The 17,005-nt window shown below is 34.3% G+C and overlaps 1 protein-coding gene across 5 annotated transcripts in view; it reads right to left on the reverse strand.

The window, feature by feature from the left end:
- The window catches only part of PDE4B (phosphodiesterase 4B), a 480,594-nt gene that overhangs the window by 313,799 nt on the left and 149,790 nt on the right, over positions 1 to 17,005 (reverse strand). Inside the window, exon 1 of one of the 5 annotated variants that reach the window (XM_081054846.1) lies at positions 4,141 to 4,642. The exons of 3 other annotated variants lie outside the window; for them this stretch is intronic. In XM_081054846.1, the coding sequence (XP_080910972.1) occupies positions 4,141 to 4,376 (236 nt within the window). In that variant the 5' untranslated portion in view covers positions 4,377 to 4,642. Of the gene's footprint in view, positions 1 to 4,140; positions 4,643 to 17,005 lie in introns of those variants that run through there. One more of the 5 variants, XM_081054848.1, reaches the window with a different exon arrangement.

Consider the following 17,005-nt stretch of genomic DNA (forward strand, 5'->3'; position numbering starts at 1 on the left):
ACACGTTTCATGGACCCTTATTAAAATGAAGAAAGGTTTCCAAGATATAGGTAGAACTAGAACTACATGGAGAAAAGAAAAAAAAACCACAAGTATTTTTGCAAATACTAATTCTAATTGAAAAACTCTTGTTTTCTTTGCAAGCATATTCCCATGTGCAAGCATTGACCGACAGAGAGTGGTGCTCATCAATACATTTGTTCTTCAAGAGGAGAGTATAGGGAAGAAATGTGTAGTGGGCCCAGAATGCAGTCAAGATCACCAGCAGCTTTCTTCAGAGGGTATCATGCTGCTGAAGATGGAGGAGAACTGATAAAAGAGCTTGAAACATCAGCAAAGGAAACAAGGTTGAAAAAGTTGGACACCGTGGCAAGTGCCACTCAAGGAAAAAGAGGCTGCATAATCCAGGTAGGATAACATTATGTCTCCAAAGTTGTCACCCTGATTTGGGGTTAGGCATAAATAATATGCTAACCTAAGAACTCTGGTATTACTTTCCCTATTCTCTATTTAGCAATGCTGAACATTCCATTGACACTTGTAATGTATGACATGTTGTTATCTACATTTTCTCATATCATCTAACAATGAGTGTGATGTCCACTTCCGAGGTTAAGAATTCAAAGCATTTGGACATTTGGAATGGTGGTTCAGAGTCAAAACAATGATTAATGGAGTAGAAATACTTGGAAGAAGTTGAAGCAATTCAGAATATTTTATTTTTTATATCTGCAACATGTAATATTGAAAAGAACATGAATTCATAGTATATTACAGAGTATCTATTATAGAGTGAAACTTAGATGATACATGTGAACATTCTGGTAAAGAACTTAAATTATGTAAGTTTAGGAATCCATGTGAGTTAAATAAGAATATTTTTCTTTTCTTGCTCATGGTAGTGCTCAATTCTGTAAGTTGACTGAATAAAAAAAGAAAACCCTGGAACTGGTTAATAATGATCTTTCGATTCAAGCAGTTTCTTCTAAGTGTTTTCTCAATATCCATTGAGGACCAAAATACAGATTATAAATATTACATATTATATATAGATTGACCATGAGGAAGAATTTTATAATACCTGGACCATGAAGTAGTGAGATTATGTACTAAGTGAAGTTACAGAACTATCTTCTCCAGTCTTAAAAATAGAGCAGATTTCCATATGTCAAAGTTGGAGTAATTGTGGTTCTGCCCAAGGGTAAAGGAAGCAATGGAATAATCCCCCCAATTCCTTCCAGATTTAGGATTGTGTAAATATTCTGATTAGTGATAACACATTGAATATCTACATTTTTCAGATATTTTTTAAATAATCCCAAAGTCAGTATTTTACAAACGTTTCTTAGATCTTCTGCCATTAGCCCACACTTCATATCTTATGTTTTCAAACCCATAATTACACGTTCATCTGACCAAAATATGAAATCTACAAATAACTAAAGATAAAAAAAATTGTTCCATGGGTTTAGAAATAAACTGTATCCTCTGCATTGTTTGGCTTCATCATGAAAATTACTTTAATTTCAATGCTGGAATCAAAACAATCCAATCTTCTTCAAAGAAGCCTACTGTCTACTGTAAAGTAATAACATGTTTTTAGAGACTTCTAACTGCATATCTTGGAATTTCTAACTTAAATGCATGGTTTGGAAAATACCAATCATTGATCATGAAAGGATAGTTACATTTCATCATGACAAAGAGGCAAAATATTTATGCTCTTATTTCCTCATGTAACTATTACATATAATGCTAAAAAAAAAAAGAAGCACATGATTTTTAAGATCATGAGAAAGTCATTCAAATATATAAGATATGAGTATATTTTCCAAAAGAAATTTTCATTAAATGTTCCATGAAAATAAATTTGAAAATATTAAACATACACTCAGATAAAATAATAGATATACTCATAAATATGGACATAATCAGGACTGGAAAAGAAACGATGGTACAGCTTTACTAAAAAAACATAAGGGGAGTGCCTGAGTTGGGAGGGAAAATTAAATGGAAATGAATCATGGTCATAACTAAAATCATAAAATAAGTGTGATGATTAATGAATGCTTTAAACTTATATGATGCTACATTATGCCAAAGTCATGTTTTATATTTTGGCAATTTTTGGAAAATTTTGTTTTAACTGAACTAGAATAAGATCACTTTAACAGCATAAGTTACCTCAGATATCATTTAATTATTCTTTTTGTAACTTACTGCAAGAAAATTTCAATAATGCATGAGTAAAACTGGCTCTTTAATCACTGAAAAATTTGAGTTTTTTTGAAAAGCAAAAATCCAGTATTTATACATTTATGTTCCTAACATATCAAAATCTATTCTAATGAAAAGTCCAATTATTATATTCAGGAACTCTATAATAAGGAAAATATTGCCAAGGTTTTATGAAGATTTACCATTGCTTGAAAATTATCCTACTAAAATTAAACATCCTCCTGATTAAAATAATGGTTTAATATTAACCCAAGCAGTAAAAAAAATGAGGCTATTAATTAATTATATGTTTTCCATCTTTGTTTCTTTTATGAGAACTAATTATGCATTTGCCTATTCAGTTATACTACTTAGCAAAGTATTAGGTTGGTGCAAAACTAATTGCGGTTTAAAAGGTTAAAAATAATTGCAAAAACCGCACTTACCCTTGCACCAATCTAATGTGTGAAAACATACACACAATAGGGGTGGGGTAAACCATTAGAGAGAGGACTTCTTTAAATCAGTACATACTTATATATAAATACATTTACACAAATGCTGTCTTTGGTAGGATTTGAAAAACTCATCATGTATTTTCTATAAGTGTGAGGTGACAATTAAATAATGAGATTTAATTCATTAAAAGATGACCAAAAAAACTCTCCAATAAAACAATTACATGAACAATAATCCATTGTCAAAAAACAAAAATAACCATATCATTTTTAGCTAGGCAAAGTATATGTTGGCTAAATGAGTAGTGTGCACCAAAGGCAATCTACATATTTCTAGGGGTAACTTGAATTAGTCAATGCACTGTGCCCTAGATTAGGCAGACAAACATCTCAGATGAGTAGAAAACAGAATTCATGTAAATATTAATTTTCAATAACCAGATATCCTTGGCTTATAATGTTGGTTGGCAATCTAGTATGCAATCACAAAATCATTGTTAGAATTACCTTTAAGAGTTACAAGCTCCCTTCATTGCTACAGCCTCTATGAAGTAAAAACTATAGGTACAGATACCAAATATTGAAGGGTATCTTAACCTGAAAAAAAAGATATCCTTCAAAAAAATCTGAAATCACCTAACTTTTACAATTAAAGTTTAATGTCTATTGTGATTTTTCCTACATTTCATTCCTATATGAGTAAAAGAAAGCTAGCCTATTGTATATAACATATATATTAAAGGTGGTAGGCTCAGTGCAAGAACAAAGAGGTGTTCTTGAGTTTGTTTATTTGGCATTCCCAAGGAAATTGGATATTTATCATTATCTATAAATTTTAAGTCACTTTTTTTTTACAACAAGAGGCTCTTAAATACAATAGTAGTTTGAATCATAAATAAAATTGATTAACCATGTAATTTCAAAAGTGAGAACTTAGTTTTCCCTTTCCTTAATACTATAAAGATAGTCAATAAAGCAAAACCCCACTGGTTTATACACTACAAACATGGCAATGCAATAAATTAAGTTCGACTTCATAATTGTCTTCAGAACTAAATTAAAACTAAAAACAAAACTCTTCGTTTACCAAAAATATACTATTAAAAATATCATCAACAACAACGACAAAACACACAAAACAGTCACCCATCACCTCACCAAAGATTAAAAACTGCATTTTTAAAACTCCCCCAATTCTCAATTTATCTAAAATTAGCTAAGTATTTTTATAAGCAGTAATTTTAAAGACTCTCTACAGTGAGAGGCTTATCTGGAAACAGCTAGTAGCACAATGATAATTTAATACACAGTGCACTCACTATGTATTCCTCTGCTGACCCACTCTCCATTCATTTCACACTTGTGGTCTGTATTATAAACAAAACTCCAATGTTCCATTTACTACATTTCTAAATCACTGCTTACTAATGAAAAGCACTGTAGACACTTCCAAGTCGCGTCTTACCATGTATGAGCCACAGTGAAGCGACGACGCTGCCGAATGCTTTTATTCACCAGCAACTTTCTAAAAAAGCATGGTGAGTTCCTTGGCGAACTGCGTGGAGAAATTTTAGGAGATGTAGGTCTGTTTCCCGGTAGTCTCGGAAGCTCAAGTTCTAAGTGCATTTGCTCCTTGAAAGTCTTGATGCAAACCTCAGATTCAGAAGCAGTAAGTTCCTTGGAAGAATCTTTTGCTGTCATGTCTTATATAGAGTGCTAGCTTTCACCATCCAAAACAAAAACCTCAAGCATAGCAGAGACACGGCTGCAGGTTAGAAGGCTGGTAAGGCTGCAAACTATTTTCCGTTTAATTTAGGAAGCTGAGGCTCCAATGTAAGAACTGCTGAGAGCAAGCGCAGCACACTCGAAGAATGGCAAGTCAGGCTGTCACAAGGAGCTTTATCAGCCTGGCTTTGCCTCTGAAAATGCGCCAAAGTGCTTCCTATGTCAGTAGCCTCCTTGTGGATGAGGTTTGTCTGCAAGCTACACACTGACACTCACTGAATTCATTCAGCTGAATAGATCAACTCATGAAATATTCATAAGGGCTTCTGATAAATCCTTCACATGTATTTTTAAATCTTATCAAACAAGCTGCCTTTACCAATGGACACTAAGCAAAACCTGGTCACCTAGTCATTTGTTTTGTATGCACAAAGAGCAGAACCACAGCCCTCCCAGCATGTGCGATGTTTAAAGTCTTCATTCAGAATTATCTTGCTCTGTCTATGCACACAACAGTAACTCCACCTACCAAATGCTTATTGGCCCAGGATTACTTAAACAACTGCACTCTGTTTCCCCCTAAACAACACCCTCCATCGCTTAGATGTTCACAAAATTTGGGAAGCTACTGTCCTCACCACAGTGAAAACAATTAAATCAGGGATTGTCAAAAAGCCTAGCTAAAACAGCCCCCCAAAAAATTCCACTGCTGAATGAGAGCTGATTGCTTACGTTTGTTTTTTCCCCCTTTCCTTCCCCAGAAGATCCACAACAGCATCAATATATATATAACAGGAAAACATTGAATTTGGTTCACTTCCCTGAGGAATTTAAAGCCTAATCTTTGTTCCAGTAAACATTACCCTCACTCTTCTGTTTAAGCCCATTGTTCATGGGTTGGTTGCCCACCACAGCCTCTCTGTTAGATGTAGTCACTTCTGAAAGCCAAAGCTCCCCAGAATGGAAATGGAGGTAGAAACTCAGTTCAAGTGGAGTCCAAAGCCAGGAAGTCTGCATGTGTTTGTGTGTGTGCGGGTAGGTGTACAAACAGCGTTTGTCTGTGTGTGGGTATCTTTGCTGGCGTGTGTGTGTGTGTGTGTGTGTGTGTGTGTGTGTGTGTGTGTGTGTATTTTGTTCACAAAGGCATACAAGTGAGACATACGGGCAGGGGAATCCAAAAAAAGGTATCAAGTTCCAAAGCATATCAACCTGAAATTTCATTTAGAAATATACCGGAATGTAACTTCTATATTTTATAAGGCATGTGGAAGTGATAAGAAGACCGTGGTTCTCGAAGTGTACGGAAGTTTGAAAAGTCTGTACTGGCAATGACTACCACCACGACCTTATACAAATTTGACAACGCAAAACTAGGGCTGGTCAGTGAGAGCAACAGTTAAGGAATGATTCACAGTAAGATTTCAGTGAAAGGGGGAGACATTGTTTTACCTCTAAGGTATGAGGACTTCCACCTTTATAGTCATTCATATGTCATCTACTCTGGCTGAATATCTAAAGGGCTGAATAAGAGCAGACTACGACCTGTGTATAGGAAAAAATAAACCCCACGCCAGCCCATGAGGGGAGCAGTTCAAACATAATACGAAGGATAGAAACTCCTCGTTTACTGGTATTACCATGGAAAGATATCAATATTTCAATTATACGTTAAAAAGATATGGTGAACAAAAGCAAAGTCATGGAATTTTGAGTTGGAGTGAATCACCTGTTCAGCTCCTCATTTCGAAGACAAGGAAATAGACCTAGAGAACTTCAGTGACTTGTCCAAAGTCGTATTTGTCATTGCCATTAGAGCTACAGCAAAAACCCAGCCAGGCTTTTCTGACTCTGAATGGAGTGTTCTTCGATTACATGCTCCAAAAGGTCAAAATAGTCCTTGTGTCCAGCTAAGCCCCAGCACATGTTCTTTATATATTTGAAGATATTTTAACTGCCCTATTTGAGAATGGATTGTTAGTAATATCCTGGGAGAAAATATGGTGAATGCTCTCTATTATTTACTGAATTATGAGAACAAAGCTAGGATTTTCCTCCAACAACAATGTGATTTAAAGCTGGGATATGACAATATCTTCCCAATATTCAGAGTGACTTATTTGCAAAAATTAAAATAGCAATTTGAATAAAGTTTTTCTCATATTCACTTCCCAAGGCTGTCAAAATATAGTAACCGTTTTAGGTATTTTTTTTCTACCCAAATTATGGCAAATTTCACAACCTAGATTAAGCTGTATGCAAACTGGGCTTCAGATAAGGAAATGTCGACATAAACTTACCTAAAGCAGCATAATGTCAATTTATATGACATTATGTGACATTTCACATTATTATTTTCACTTTACCTACTATGACAGCCAATGTTCCAGTTAAAGAAATTTTGAGAATTATTGTAAGAAATAAAATTCTCAAAATATGTAAAGTCTGTTAATTCTAAGTCTCATATTCTAGATCACATTTAGGAATACCAAAGACAATTAATTGAAATATAAAACTTAAGAGATAATCAGACTACTTTAAAGTCTGGATTAGTTTCCTCTGAGAATAGGAAATGCATGTTCATAGGTAAATGCATGAAAATTTGTTTCTAGGGTCAAAATGCCAAAGGAAAACTAGACACTGTACTAAATAGTGAAATCAAAGATGAATCTAGAAGGTAGGAAACAGGAGATGGTATCTAAGAAAAGGTAAACAAAAGTACAGTAAAAGCAGATAACACCCTACTATAGTTCAGCCAAGAATATCTGTTTTGAGAGAGATAGCCAGAACAGGAGAAAAAGCCAAGAAGAAAGCAATTAGAGTCTGCATGTCTTTCTGAGTGCCTAGGAAGGAGTGAAAGAGCCAAAGTAGAAACCTTCCTACCCACATGGAATACTTAGCCCTTGACACCCCAAAAGGAGAAATGAGTAATTCTGAGTCAATTTATTAGTATGCAGATGGTTACCCTTGGGAATTATTTGAGAATTTCAATTATAGCTATGTTTCCATTTTAAAAAATGAAATTCCTGGTGACATCCTGTCCAAGCAACAAGAATCAAAAATTTATCATCATAAAAGATCATTAAAGGATCTGAGTAGAGTTAGATGGTCAATAACAATCAATAATGTATTATTTATAAGTATTATGAACAAATTTATAGTTTAATTTTTCATTAAATTGAAATGGAAAGCAAATTATTTACAACCAAACAAAATAATAAATTTATACAGTGAAAATAATATAGCATTGGTAAAATGTGTTTTGAAGGTAATAGTTTTGTAATCAAATTATTTTAAATGAAAATAATTACATTCTTTTTGCATTCAATATCTTTCAGACTTTAAAAGTTAACCTAGAATAAATTTTCTCTGAACTAAGTGACCAATTTTTAACTAACTGTCATTATAAAGCTAAAGTAATTTAAAGTCACAAAACTGTAGATTCTTTGTGATAATATTACACATAACAACACTGAACACAAAATTACATGGCTTACATTTACTGTAAATACAAAGCTGGACATTGGAGAAGGCAAAGTTTATTCAGAAGTTTCTTTTGAAAGAGGAATGAATTTAAGAATATCAATATTAGCAGAGTTAAGTTATTGTTGATTATGTCTTTACGTACATCACTATCCAGTTCTCTTTTTCTAAAACAACACACCATCTGAATACAGCCATTTGACTCTATTTAATTAAAGATACACAAGCTCTTCCTCCAGTCAGACATGGTAATAAGTGAATACAGATCACCAAAAAATAACTACAGCCTCTTTCAATAGAATACCCACTCACCATAGTTGGCAACGTCTCTCAATTCCTCTATTTCAGTTTGAAGAAATGGAACTAGAGATTTATTTTAATGTGGTTAAAGATAACATTCAACTGAGTGGAAACAGTTCTCACTGAGAACTTGGGAAAGAACAATTAACTGGGGAGGAAGGGGGAGATAGTAGAAGAGGGTAAAGGGAGTCAAATATATGGTGATGGAAGGAGAACTGACTCTGGGTGGTGAACACACACACACACACACACACACACACGAAAAAGAACAATTAACTGATCACTCCTAAGAATTAAGGGATTATAGAGAAGTATAATAGCTTACATTTATTGCATACCTACTGGTGCCAGATATTGTAATCATTTTAATAAATTATTTCATTTGGCCTCATTGAAAACAAATCAGACAAGTCCTGTTGAAATCCTTGTTGGATCTCCCCATGATATTAAACTATGAGGTTCTTTAGGGCTAGGTTGAGTCTTGTGCATTTCTAGAATATAGAACAGGGTCTGACACAAAGTAAATACTCAATAAATATTTTTAGAATAAATATACATCATTTTGCCCCTTTTCAGATGAGAACATTTAAAATATAAAATTGCATAGCTTTTAAGGAGCTGATCCTACACCAGGCTTTTTATAATGGAGGATAGCTAATGAGACAGAAGAGGGAATGGAATGCATGCTCCCAGAGTGGTCTAGTCATGTCACTTAAAGTGTATCTTCCCAAGTACTAAATGTCCGTGCGTCCAAAGTTATCTATAGCATGTTATCTTTATAAGAGAATATGAACGCTTCATTTTTATCCATATGATTCTATTTAATTACTCATCATTAGTAAAGTAGTACTCCCGAAAGATTCATTTTAACCTGTACCACCTAGCAATGTCAGCTGAATCAGAGGGGACGCAGCAAACTTGTACCCTAGATGCTTAAGCATGGTATTAAATGGCTTTTAGAGATGGTCCTGTTCAAGAAAGAAAAACCTTCCAATGACTCCTCATCACACTCAGAGTAAAAGCTGAAGCCCGCACAATGGCCCAGAAGGCCCAATCGAAGATTTTCCCATCCTCATCTCAGTAACAGAGAATGCCTAATAAGATAGAAGAAGTTCATCTCTTTCTATTCAGACTTCATCTCCTTCTACTCTCCCATGAGCCTCAGTGGACTCGCTTCTTTTCATTGAACATGTCATGAAAGTTTCCTCTTCCCCAAGATATCAGCATGATTTGTTCCCTATCTCCTTCCAGGGTTTGCCCAAATATACTTGCTTGATGAAGTCTGCCCTAATCCCCCTTTTTAAACCTGTAATCTCCCCCTTTCTGAATTACTGTGCTTCATGGTACTTGTAAACATTTAATATAGTATATATTACTTAGTGACTGGTTTGTTATCATTTATTACCCATAGAATTTAAGTTTCATAAGGACAGGACTTTGTTTTATTCACTCTTATAATTCCAATTTCCAAACTGGTACTTGGCACACAGCAGGGTGGGTTTTTTGGGGAAAGAAGGGGTGAAGTCCCACCAAAACTTTTATAGCCCCAAACCCATGCCTTTTTTTTTTAATTTCTTCCACAGCCCACCCCCTAACTCTGGCAACAGCCAATCTGTTCTCTGTATCTATGAGTTGGTTTTCTTTTCATATTTCACATATAACATACAAATAGATATTTGTCTTTCTCTGTCTGACTTATTTCACTTAGCATTATGCTCTTAAGGTCCATCCATGTTGTCATAAATAGAAAGATTTCATTCTTTTTTATGGCTGAATAATATTCCTGTGTGTGTGTGTGTGTGTGTGTGTGTGTGTGTGTGAGAGAGAGAGAGAGAGAGAGAGAGAGAGAGAGAGAGAGAGAGAGAGAGAGAGAGAGAGAGAGAGAATTTATACTTTCATCCATCAATGGACATACAGGTTGTTTCCACGTATTGGCTATTGTAAATAATGTTGCAACAAACATGGGCACAGCATGTATCGTTTTGAATTACCCAGAAGTTGAATGGCTGGATCATATGAGCTTATGAATCTCCACAACCAATTGCCATTGTGGCTGCTCCAACTGGCATTCCCCCCAGCAGGGCACATGGGTTCCCTTTTCTCCACATCCTTCCTAACACATTGTTTTTTGTTTGCTTGTTTGTTTTGTATTATAGCCATCCTAATAGGTGTGAGGTGATATCTCATTTTGCTCTTGATTTTCATTTCCCTAGTAATGTTGAATGCCTTTTCATGTACCTCTTGACCATCTACGTGTCTTCCTTGGAAAAATGTTTATTCAGATTTTCTGCCCATTTATAATTTTTTTCTATTGAGTTGTATGAGTTCTTTATACATTTTTGGATATTAACCCCTTAAAAGATATATGATTTGCAATTATTATCTCCCATTCAATAAGTTGTCTTTTCATTTTGTTGATGGTTTCTTTGCTATGCAGAAGCTTTTTAGCATGATGTCCCACTTATTTATTTTCCTTTTTGTGTCAGATTAAAAAAAAATGTCATCACTAAGACCTATATCAAGGAGCTTATTGCTTATATTTTCTTGCAGGAGTTTTATTATTTTAGGTCTTACATTCAAGTGTTTGATACATTTTTAGTTAATTTTTGTGTATGGTGTAGGAAAATGGTCCAGTTTCATTCTTTTCCATGTGGCTTTCCAGTTTTTCTACACCATTTATTAAAGAGACTGTCCTTTCCCCCACGGTATATAATTGACTATGTGTGGATTTATTTTGGTGCTCTCTATTCTATTCCACTGATCTATGTATCTGTTTTTATGCCAATACTGGAGTGTTCTAATTACTACGGCTGTGTAATATATTAATAGTTTGAAATTAGAGAGAATGATGCATCTAGTTTTGTTCTTCTTTCTCAAGATTATTTTGGCTCTTCAGGGTTTTCTGTGGTTCCATAAAAATTTTAGGACTATTTGTTATACTTTTTAAAATGCCATTGGAATTATAACAGGGATTGCACTGAATCTGTAGATTGCTCTGGTGATATAGACATTTTAATAATATTCTTCCAATCCGTGAGCACAAAACGTCTTTCCATTTGTTTGTGTCTTCCTCAATTTCTTTCAACTGTCTTGTAGTTTTCAATATACAGGACTTTAACCTTCTTGGTTAAATTTATTCCTAGGTCTTTTACTCTTTTGATGTAATTATAAATGGGATTATTTTCTTTATTTTTCTTTCTGATAGTTCATTTTTAGTGTATAGAAATGCAACAGGTCTCTGTATATTGATTTTGTATACTGAAACTACTGAATTCATTTATCAATACTAACAATTTTTGGTGAAGCCTTTAGGGTTTTCTATACATAATATCATGTCATCTGCAAATAGTGACACTTTTACTTCTTTCCATTTTGGATATCTTTTATTTATTTTTATTACCGAATTGCTCTGGCTAGGACTTCCAATACAAGTTGAATAAAAATGGTAAGAGTGGGCATACTTGCCGTGTCCCTGATCCTGGAGGAAAGACTTTTCACCACTGAATGATGTTAGCTGTGGGCTTGTCATATGTGGCCTTACTTATGTTGAGAAATTCTCTCTTTATACCCACCTGGTTGAGAGGTTTTATCATAAATTTATGTTAAATTTTTTCGTATGCTTTTTCTGCATCTATTGATACGATCATATGATTTTTATCCTCATTTTGTTAATGTGCGGTACATTGGCTGATTGGCGCATGTTAAATCATCCTTGCATCCCTGGAATAAATCCCACCTGATTATGGTGTATGATTCTTTTATTGTATTACTGAATTTTGTTGTCTAATATTTTGTTGAGGATTTTTGCATCTATGTTCATCAGGGATATTGGCCTGTAATTTCTTTTTTCTTGTAGTGTCTGGTTTCGGTATCAGGGTAATGCTGGCCTCATAAAATGAGTCTGGAAGAGTTCCCTCCTCTTGTCTTTCTTGGAAGACTTGGAGAAGGATTAGCATAATAGGTATTCAAATATTTGTTGAATGAATAAATGAATGATTTCCTCACTGTAGAAAACAATGAAGGAGCAGGAACATCAAATAAAAATAGGCCAGACAACCTCAAATTAGAGCAAGGGCTATAGCAGCATTATGCAGTAACCCTTTCATGATTTTATGTACTATTTTATGTAGTTTTCCCTGCTTGATGTGTTACTTCTCTGTTTTCTTTGCCAAGAATATTATGTGTGGTGCAAATTTTTCTTTTTTTTTTTTTTTTTTTTATTCCGGGAACCGAACCGGCGGCTTTCAGAGTTAGGGACTTGGATCTCTAAGCGCTTGAGCCACCGGGCCGGCCCTGCCAAGAATATTATGTTTCATCCATTAATGCTAAATTCAAATGAAAACTCTTCAGTGAAATCTTTCCCAACTTCCATAGGCAGAGTCAGCTGTTTCATACCATCTGTACTCCAACAGCATGGAATTCATCTCAGATAGTTTCATAGTATATAATGATACATATTTTTGCGTGTGTCCTGGACTAACCTACGAATATCAGTTCTCCAAAAAAATAAACTATTTTATTCATCTTTATATCTCCAGTGCCTGATACTGCATCCAGATTGATTAATTTTTATTGATTGTAAAACAAAATAGAAAATAAATGTAGTGCTCCAAATCATGTCCTCTTGTTAAGCCCTGGATTTTTCTTACTGTCTTAAAAGCCAGTCCAATCAATATCCTAATTTCTTGTCCTTGAACTTACAAAGGATTCCTAAATAGGCTTTCTAAATCATAGCAGTTTCGCTATGTTTATCATTTTAACTAGCATTTTCTTGTTCTTTACATATATTATTATTATCATTATTTATCCACATCCTAAATGCAGTGCAAAAGCAAAATACCTATGTGTTCCAATCTTTATTCACTAGGTAGTGCACAGGTAGGCTATATTTGCTAAGTCCTCTTCTCACAGTGTTTTCTGGTTTTGGCAGAGTAATTAGGTACTTCTTTTATAAGGCACATTCTGGGAAGGTAGACTTCATAGACAAAAATACCGAGGAAGCTCCTCTCTTTGTTTCCTAGATCATTGTTAACATCAAGATATATTAGAAAGGATGAGTCACATACCTAAATGTAAAGAGAGAAACTGTTCCCATGGAAGGTGTTTTAAAATCTGCATGAAAAGGGTATTCCAGTTCCCAAAGATAATACTAACCTGTCAGTAAATTACTTAAAAGGGTGATTTCAAATGAATAGGATTTTAGGGACATGTATTTTAAAAACAAAGGCACATTTGGGAAAACCTCTTTCTCTAAAATGAGCTTTTATCTTTTCATTATTTTCAACCTGTCAGCAGTCTTCTGTGAAATATGTGAGAAAAAATGGTATAGTATTAATCGACAGTTAAAATTCTTACATGTAGATAATTATCTGTGTAATACCAATTAACTGTGACACTACAGAGATCATAGAAAAAGTATAGCATATATGAAAATTAAATCAAACTCATTCTATTTCTCTTAACAAGGGAATAATATTTAGGGATTCATTTTGGGTTTAAGTATATATTTGCAAGCTATTTTATAGAAACAACATTTTCCTAAATTAATATTTCAATAGTATGAGTCTAAAAATAATACAGAATACATATCAATATGGAAAATGCTTCCAAAATAGTGGATTATATCAAAATTGGCTAACTTAGTTGTTTCAAGATTTGTTTGTTTGCTACATATTCTATTAAATTAAAAATCTTTTCATATCAGAAAAATTTAAAACTTCAGTAACATTAATGATTATGGCTTTTTATTTATAATGAAGAAAATAGACTTTTAACTATCAAGACTGGCTATGTATAGTATTAAGAAGTAAAACAAATTTAATTTGAATAAATATTTGATACCATCAAAACAGTGTAATATTAGCTTATGCAAGACTGGGGACATATTTATAGGTAAGCATGCTAAGTTTTGTAGCAAAGACTTTTAAATAGAATGCATATTTTTGTAGAGCACCCTTAGTTACTTTTTTGTGTCTTTTGTTTTAAAATGTATCATACAAGATTAACCCTTTTGGTGCAGTTTTGTTTTGTTTTGTTTTGTTTTTTTAAGTTAACACATATGTGGATTCATGTAACAATGGCCACAATCAGGATATAGAGCAGTCTGCTATTCCCCCAAAAATCTCTCTTGTGATGTACCTTTATAATCAGATCCTCCTCCATTCTTAATCCCTGCCAATCCTCATCTATTCTCCATTGCTATAATTTTATCTTCTTAAAAATGCCGTATATACTACTTATGATACAGCTTCTTCCACTCAGCATGTCTTTGAAGTTTAGACAAGATGTTACACGTATCAATAGTTCAGTCCTTTTTTATTGCCAGGTAGTTTTCAGGTGTATGGATACACCACAGTTCGTTCACCCATTCACCCATGGAAGGACATGTATGCTTCTCCTGTTCTGGGCAATTATGAATAGAGCTGTTATAAACATCCATGTACAGGTTTCTGTGGGAATATCTGCTGTCATTCTTCTATAGTAAATACCCAGCAGTAGGACTGCTGAGTCATATGGTAAGTATATTCATCTTTCTAACAAAAAGTCAAACCACTTTCCAGAATGGTTGCATTTCCATCAGCACTGTACCTGAGTTTCCAGTTGCCCCTCAGCCTCACCAACACTTTCCAGTGAAAGGAAGTGAATCTTTATTCTATTTTTTTAAGCCATTATAATAGGTGCAGTGGTATCTCATACTGGCTTTAGTGTACATTTCCCTAATGGCTCATGTTGATTATCTGTTCATGTGCTTATTTGCCTCTTTGGTAAAGTGTCTGTTCAAGATTCTTGTCCATTTTCTATTTAGATTGTTTCCTTTCCAACAATTGAGTCTTCTTTCTCAATCTGCCCACCAACATTCACCTTTCAACGTTCTCAAATAGCTGATCCATGCATTCTGTCCAGCACGTATTCAGTGGTAGAAACAGAAAGCAGCCTGTTTACTCCCATCTTAACTAGAAACAGAAACTTTAATAGAACAGTATCAATTACAAAATCCGAAACTTTCAAATTAGTTTTAAAATCTTTTTATTTTATCAACTCTCTTCCCAAAGAGTGTTGAATGCTTACTTTGAATTCTTGACTTTGCTATTCCTTTGCACCTGTGGGGCTTGTATCTTGGACCATCATCCAGAGACTTCCTAAAGCTCACTTTTGCTGTAATTAGTCCTCAATGATGCCAATAGGTGGCGCTATCACTGAGAACAGCAGAAAGCTTGAGGCCTTTTGCGGCTATTAGGAAGAATTCTAGGTTCCCAATGCGTTATCTTATCCTGACCACTTTCCCAAGAAATAGTTTTCTTTTTTCACTGCCAGCTGTGGTACCATGAATACTTCTAAAGAAACCTTGTCTGTTTACTTCTCCTTATTTCTTTCTATATTTCTCATAATTCTCACATTCTTCAAAGATATACTTACTGAGTAGGTACTATGTGCCAAGAATATGATTTCCTATTTTCTTTGTTAAGCCTAGATTATTACTTGAAGGTTTAATATTTGTTGTTAAACATAAAACCATACTTCTAAAAAGCTTCATGTAATTTTTACTTTATCTGTGATGTAATCAATTTTTCAATTATTTTCAATTGACTTGTTTGGTTCATTTTGCATTTGGTAAATCTTTATTCTCTATTTACGTAAGTCCTCGTTGGCATGATAGTATACTATCTGAGACAGTTTCAGCCATCAGTCTGAAAATTCATTTCTTGTAGTATATACAAGTCTCATTAAAAAGAACTCTTTGCTCTTAGAGAGTAAAGACCATAATGTATTCTTTATGTGTTAACTTCTTTATCTAAAACTCTTCCACACATATAGAAAATGTTTTGTGTGTGCTAAATGAATGTTTAAAAACCCAGGAATATGAACCCAGTATCTATTCATGTACTGGTGTATTAGTTAAATGTTAACTGTTAGACACTATGCTAATCTAAGGAAAACTGAAATGAATAAGCTAGACCTATGTCTGTCTACATGCTTTTATAGCCTAATGGCCCAACTATCACAGCCTAATTCTAATCATCATTCTAAACTTATTTGCCTCCTTATTCACTTGCTGTCCTTTTAAAAGAGGTCAAAACAAGGTTCTCTTCTGTTTGCCTTAGTACTTAGGCCCCTCTCTGTTTCACAATGGGTTAGCCTTACCCGGACTATCCTACAAGATAAAATATGGAGGCGTTCTTTGTCCAGAGCTTCTGGAGGTTTTCTTTTTTTTTTTTTTTTCCCTTAGTATACTCTACCAGTCCTAGTCCTGGCTCATAGCTCTCCTGCAACCTTTTTTAATATTGAAAGAATGTAGATGCCATCCAGTGACACACACCAACAAATGCAAAAAAATAAACAAAACCTTTTGTTTCCCCTCTTCTTGATTTCTAACTGGGACACAGAAGATTTCTATCCAGTGTTAGTAGTAAATGGCAAGTAATTTTTTCTTTGTACTGAACCAAAATATGTCCCCCTATGATGTTCTTTCATTTGTTCTAGTTCTGTCACTTGGAATTACAATGAATAAGTCGTATGGCAGACTTTCAAAGATCTATCTTGTAATACTTTTATTTTCCTTCCTACGTAACTACAGCCCTTTCAACTATTCCTTATCAAGGGTAGACTAGACAGGTTTTTTATAACACTTAGACCGAACCTTTGACATGCACAATAGTAATTGAAGAAGGTGCATTAGGCTGCGAGGTCTGTCACAATAAAGTACCACAGACTGGGTGGCTTGAGCAACAGAAATTTATTGTCTCACAGTTCTGGAAGCCAGAAGTCCAAAATCAAGGTGTCAGTATTGCTGGTTTCTTTTGAGGGTTGTGAGGCGAGGCTGTGTT

This window comes from Rhinolophus hipposideros (genome assembly GCF_964194185.1).
Source record: "Rhinolophus hipposideros genome assembly, chromosome: 8".
In the NCBI taxonomy this organism is placed as follows: domain Eukaryota; kingdom Metazoa; phylum Chordata; class Mammalia; order Chiroptera; family Rhinolophidae; genus Rhinolophus; species Rhinolophus hipposideros.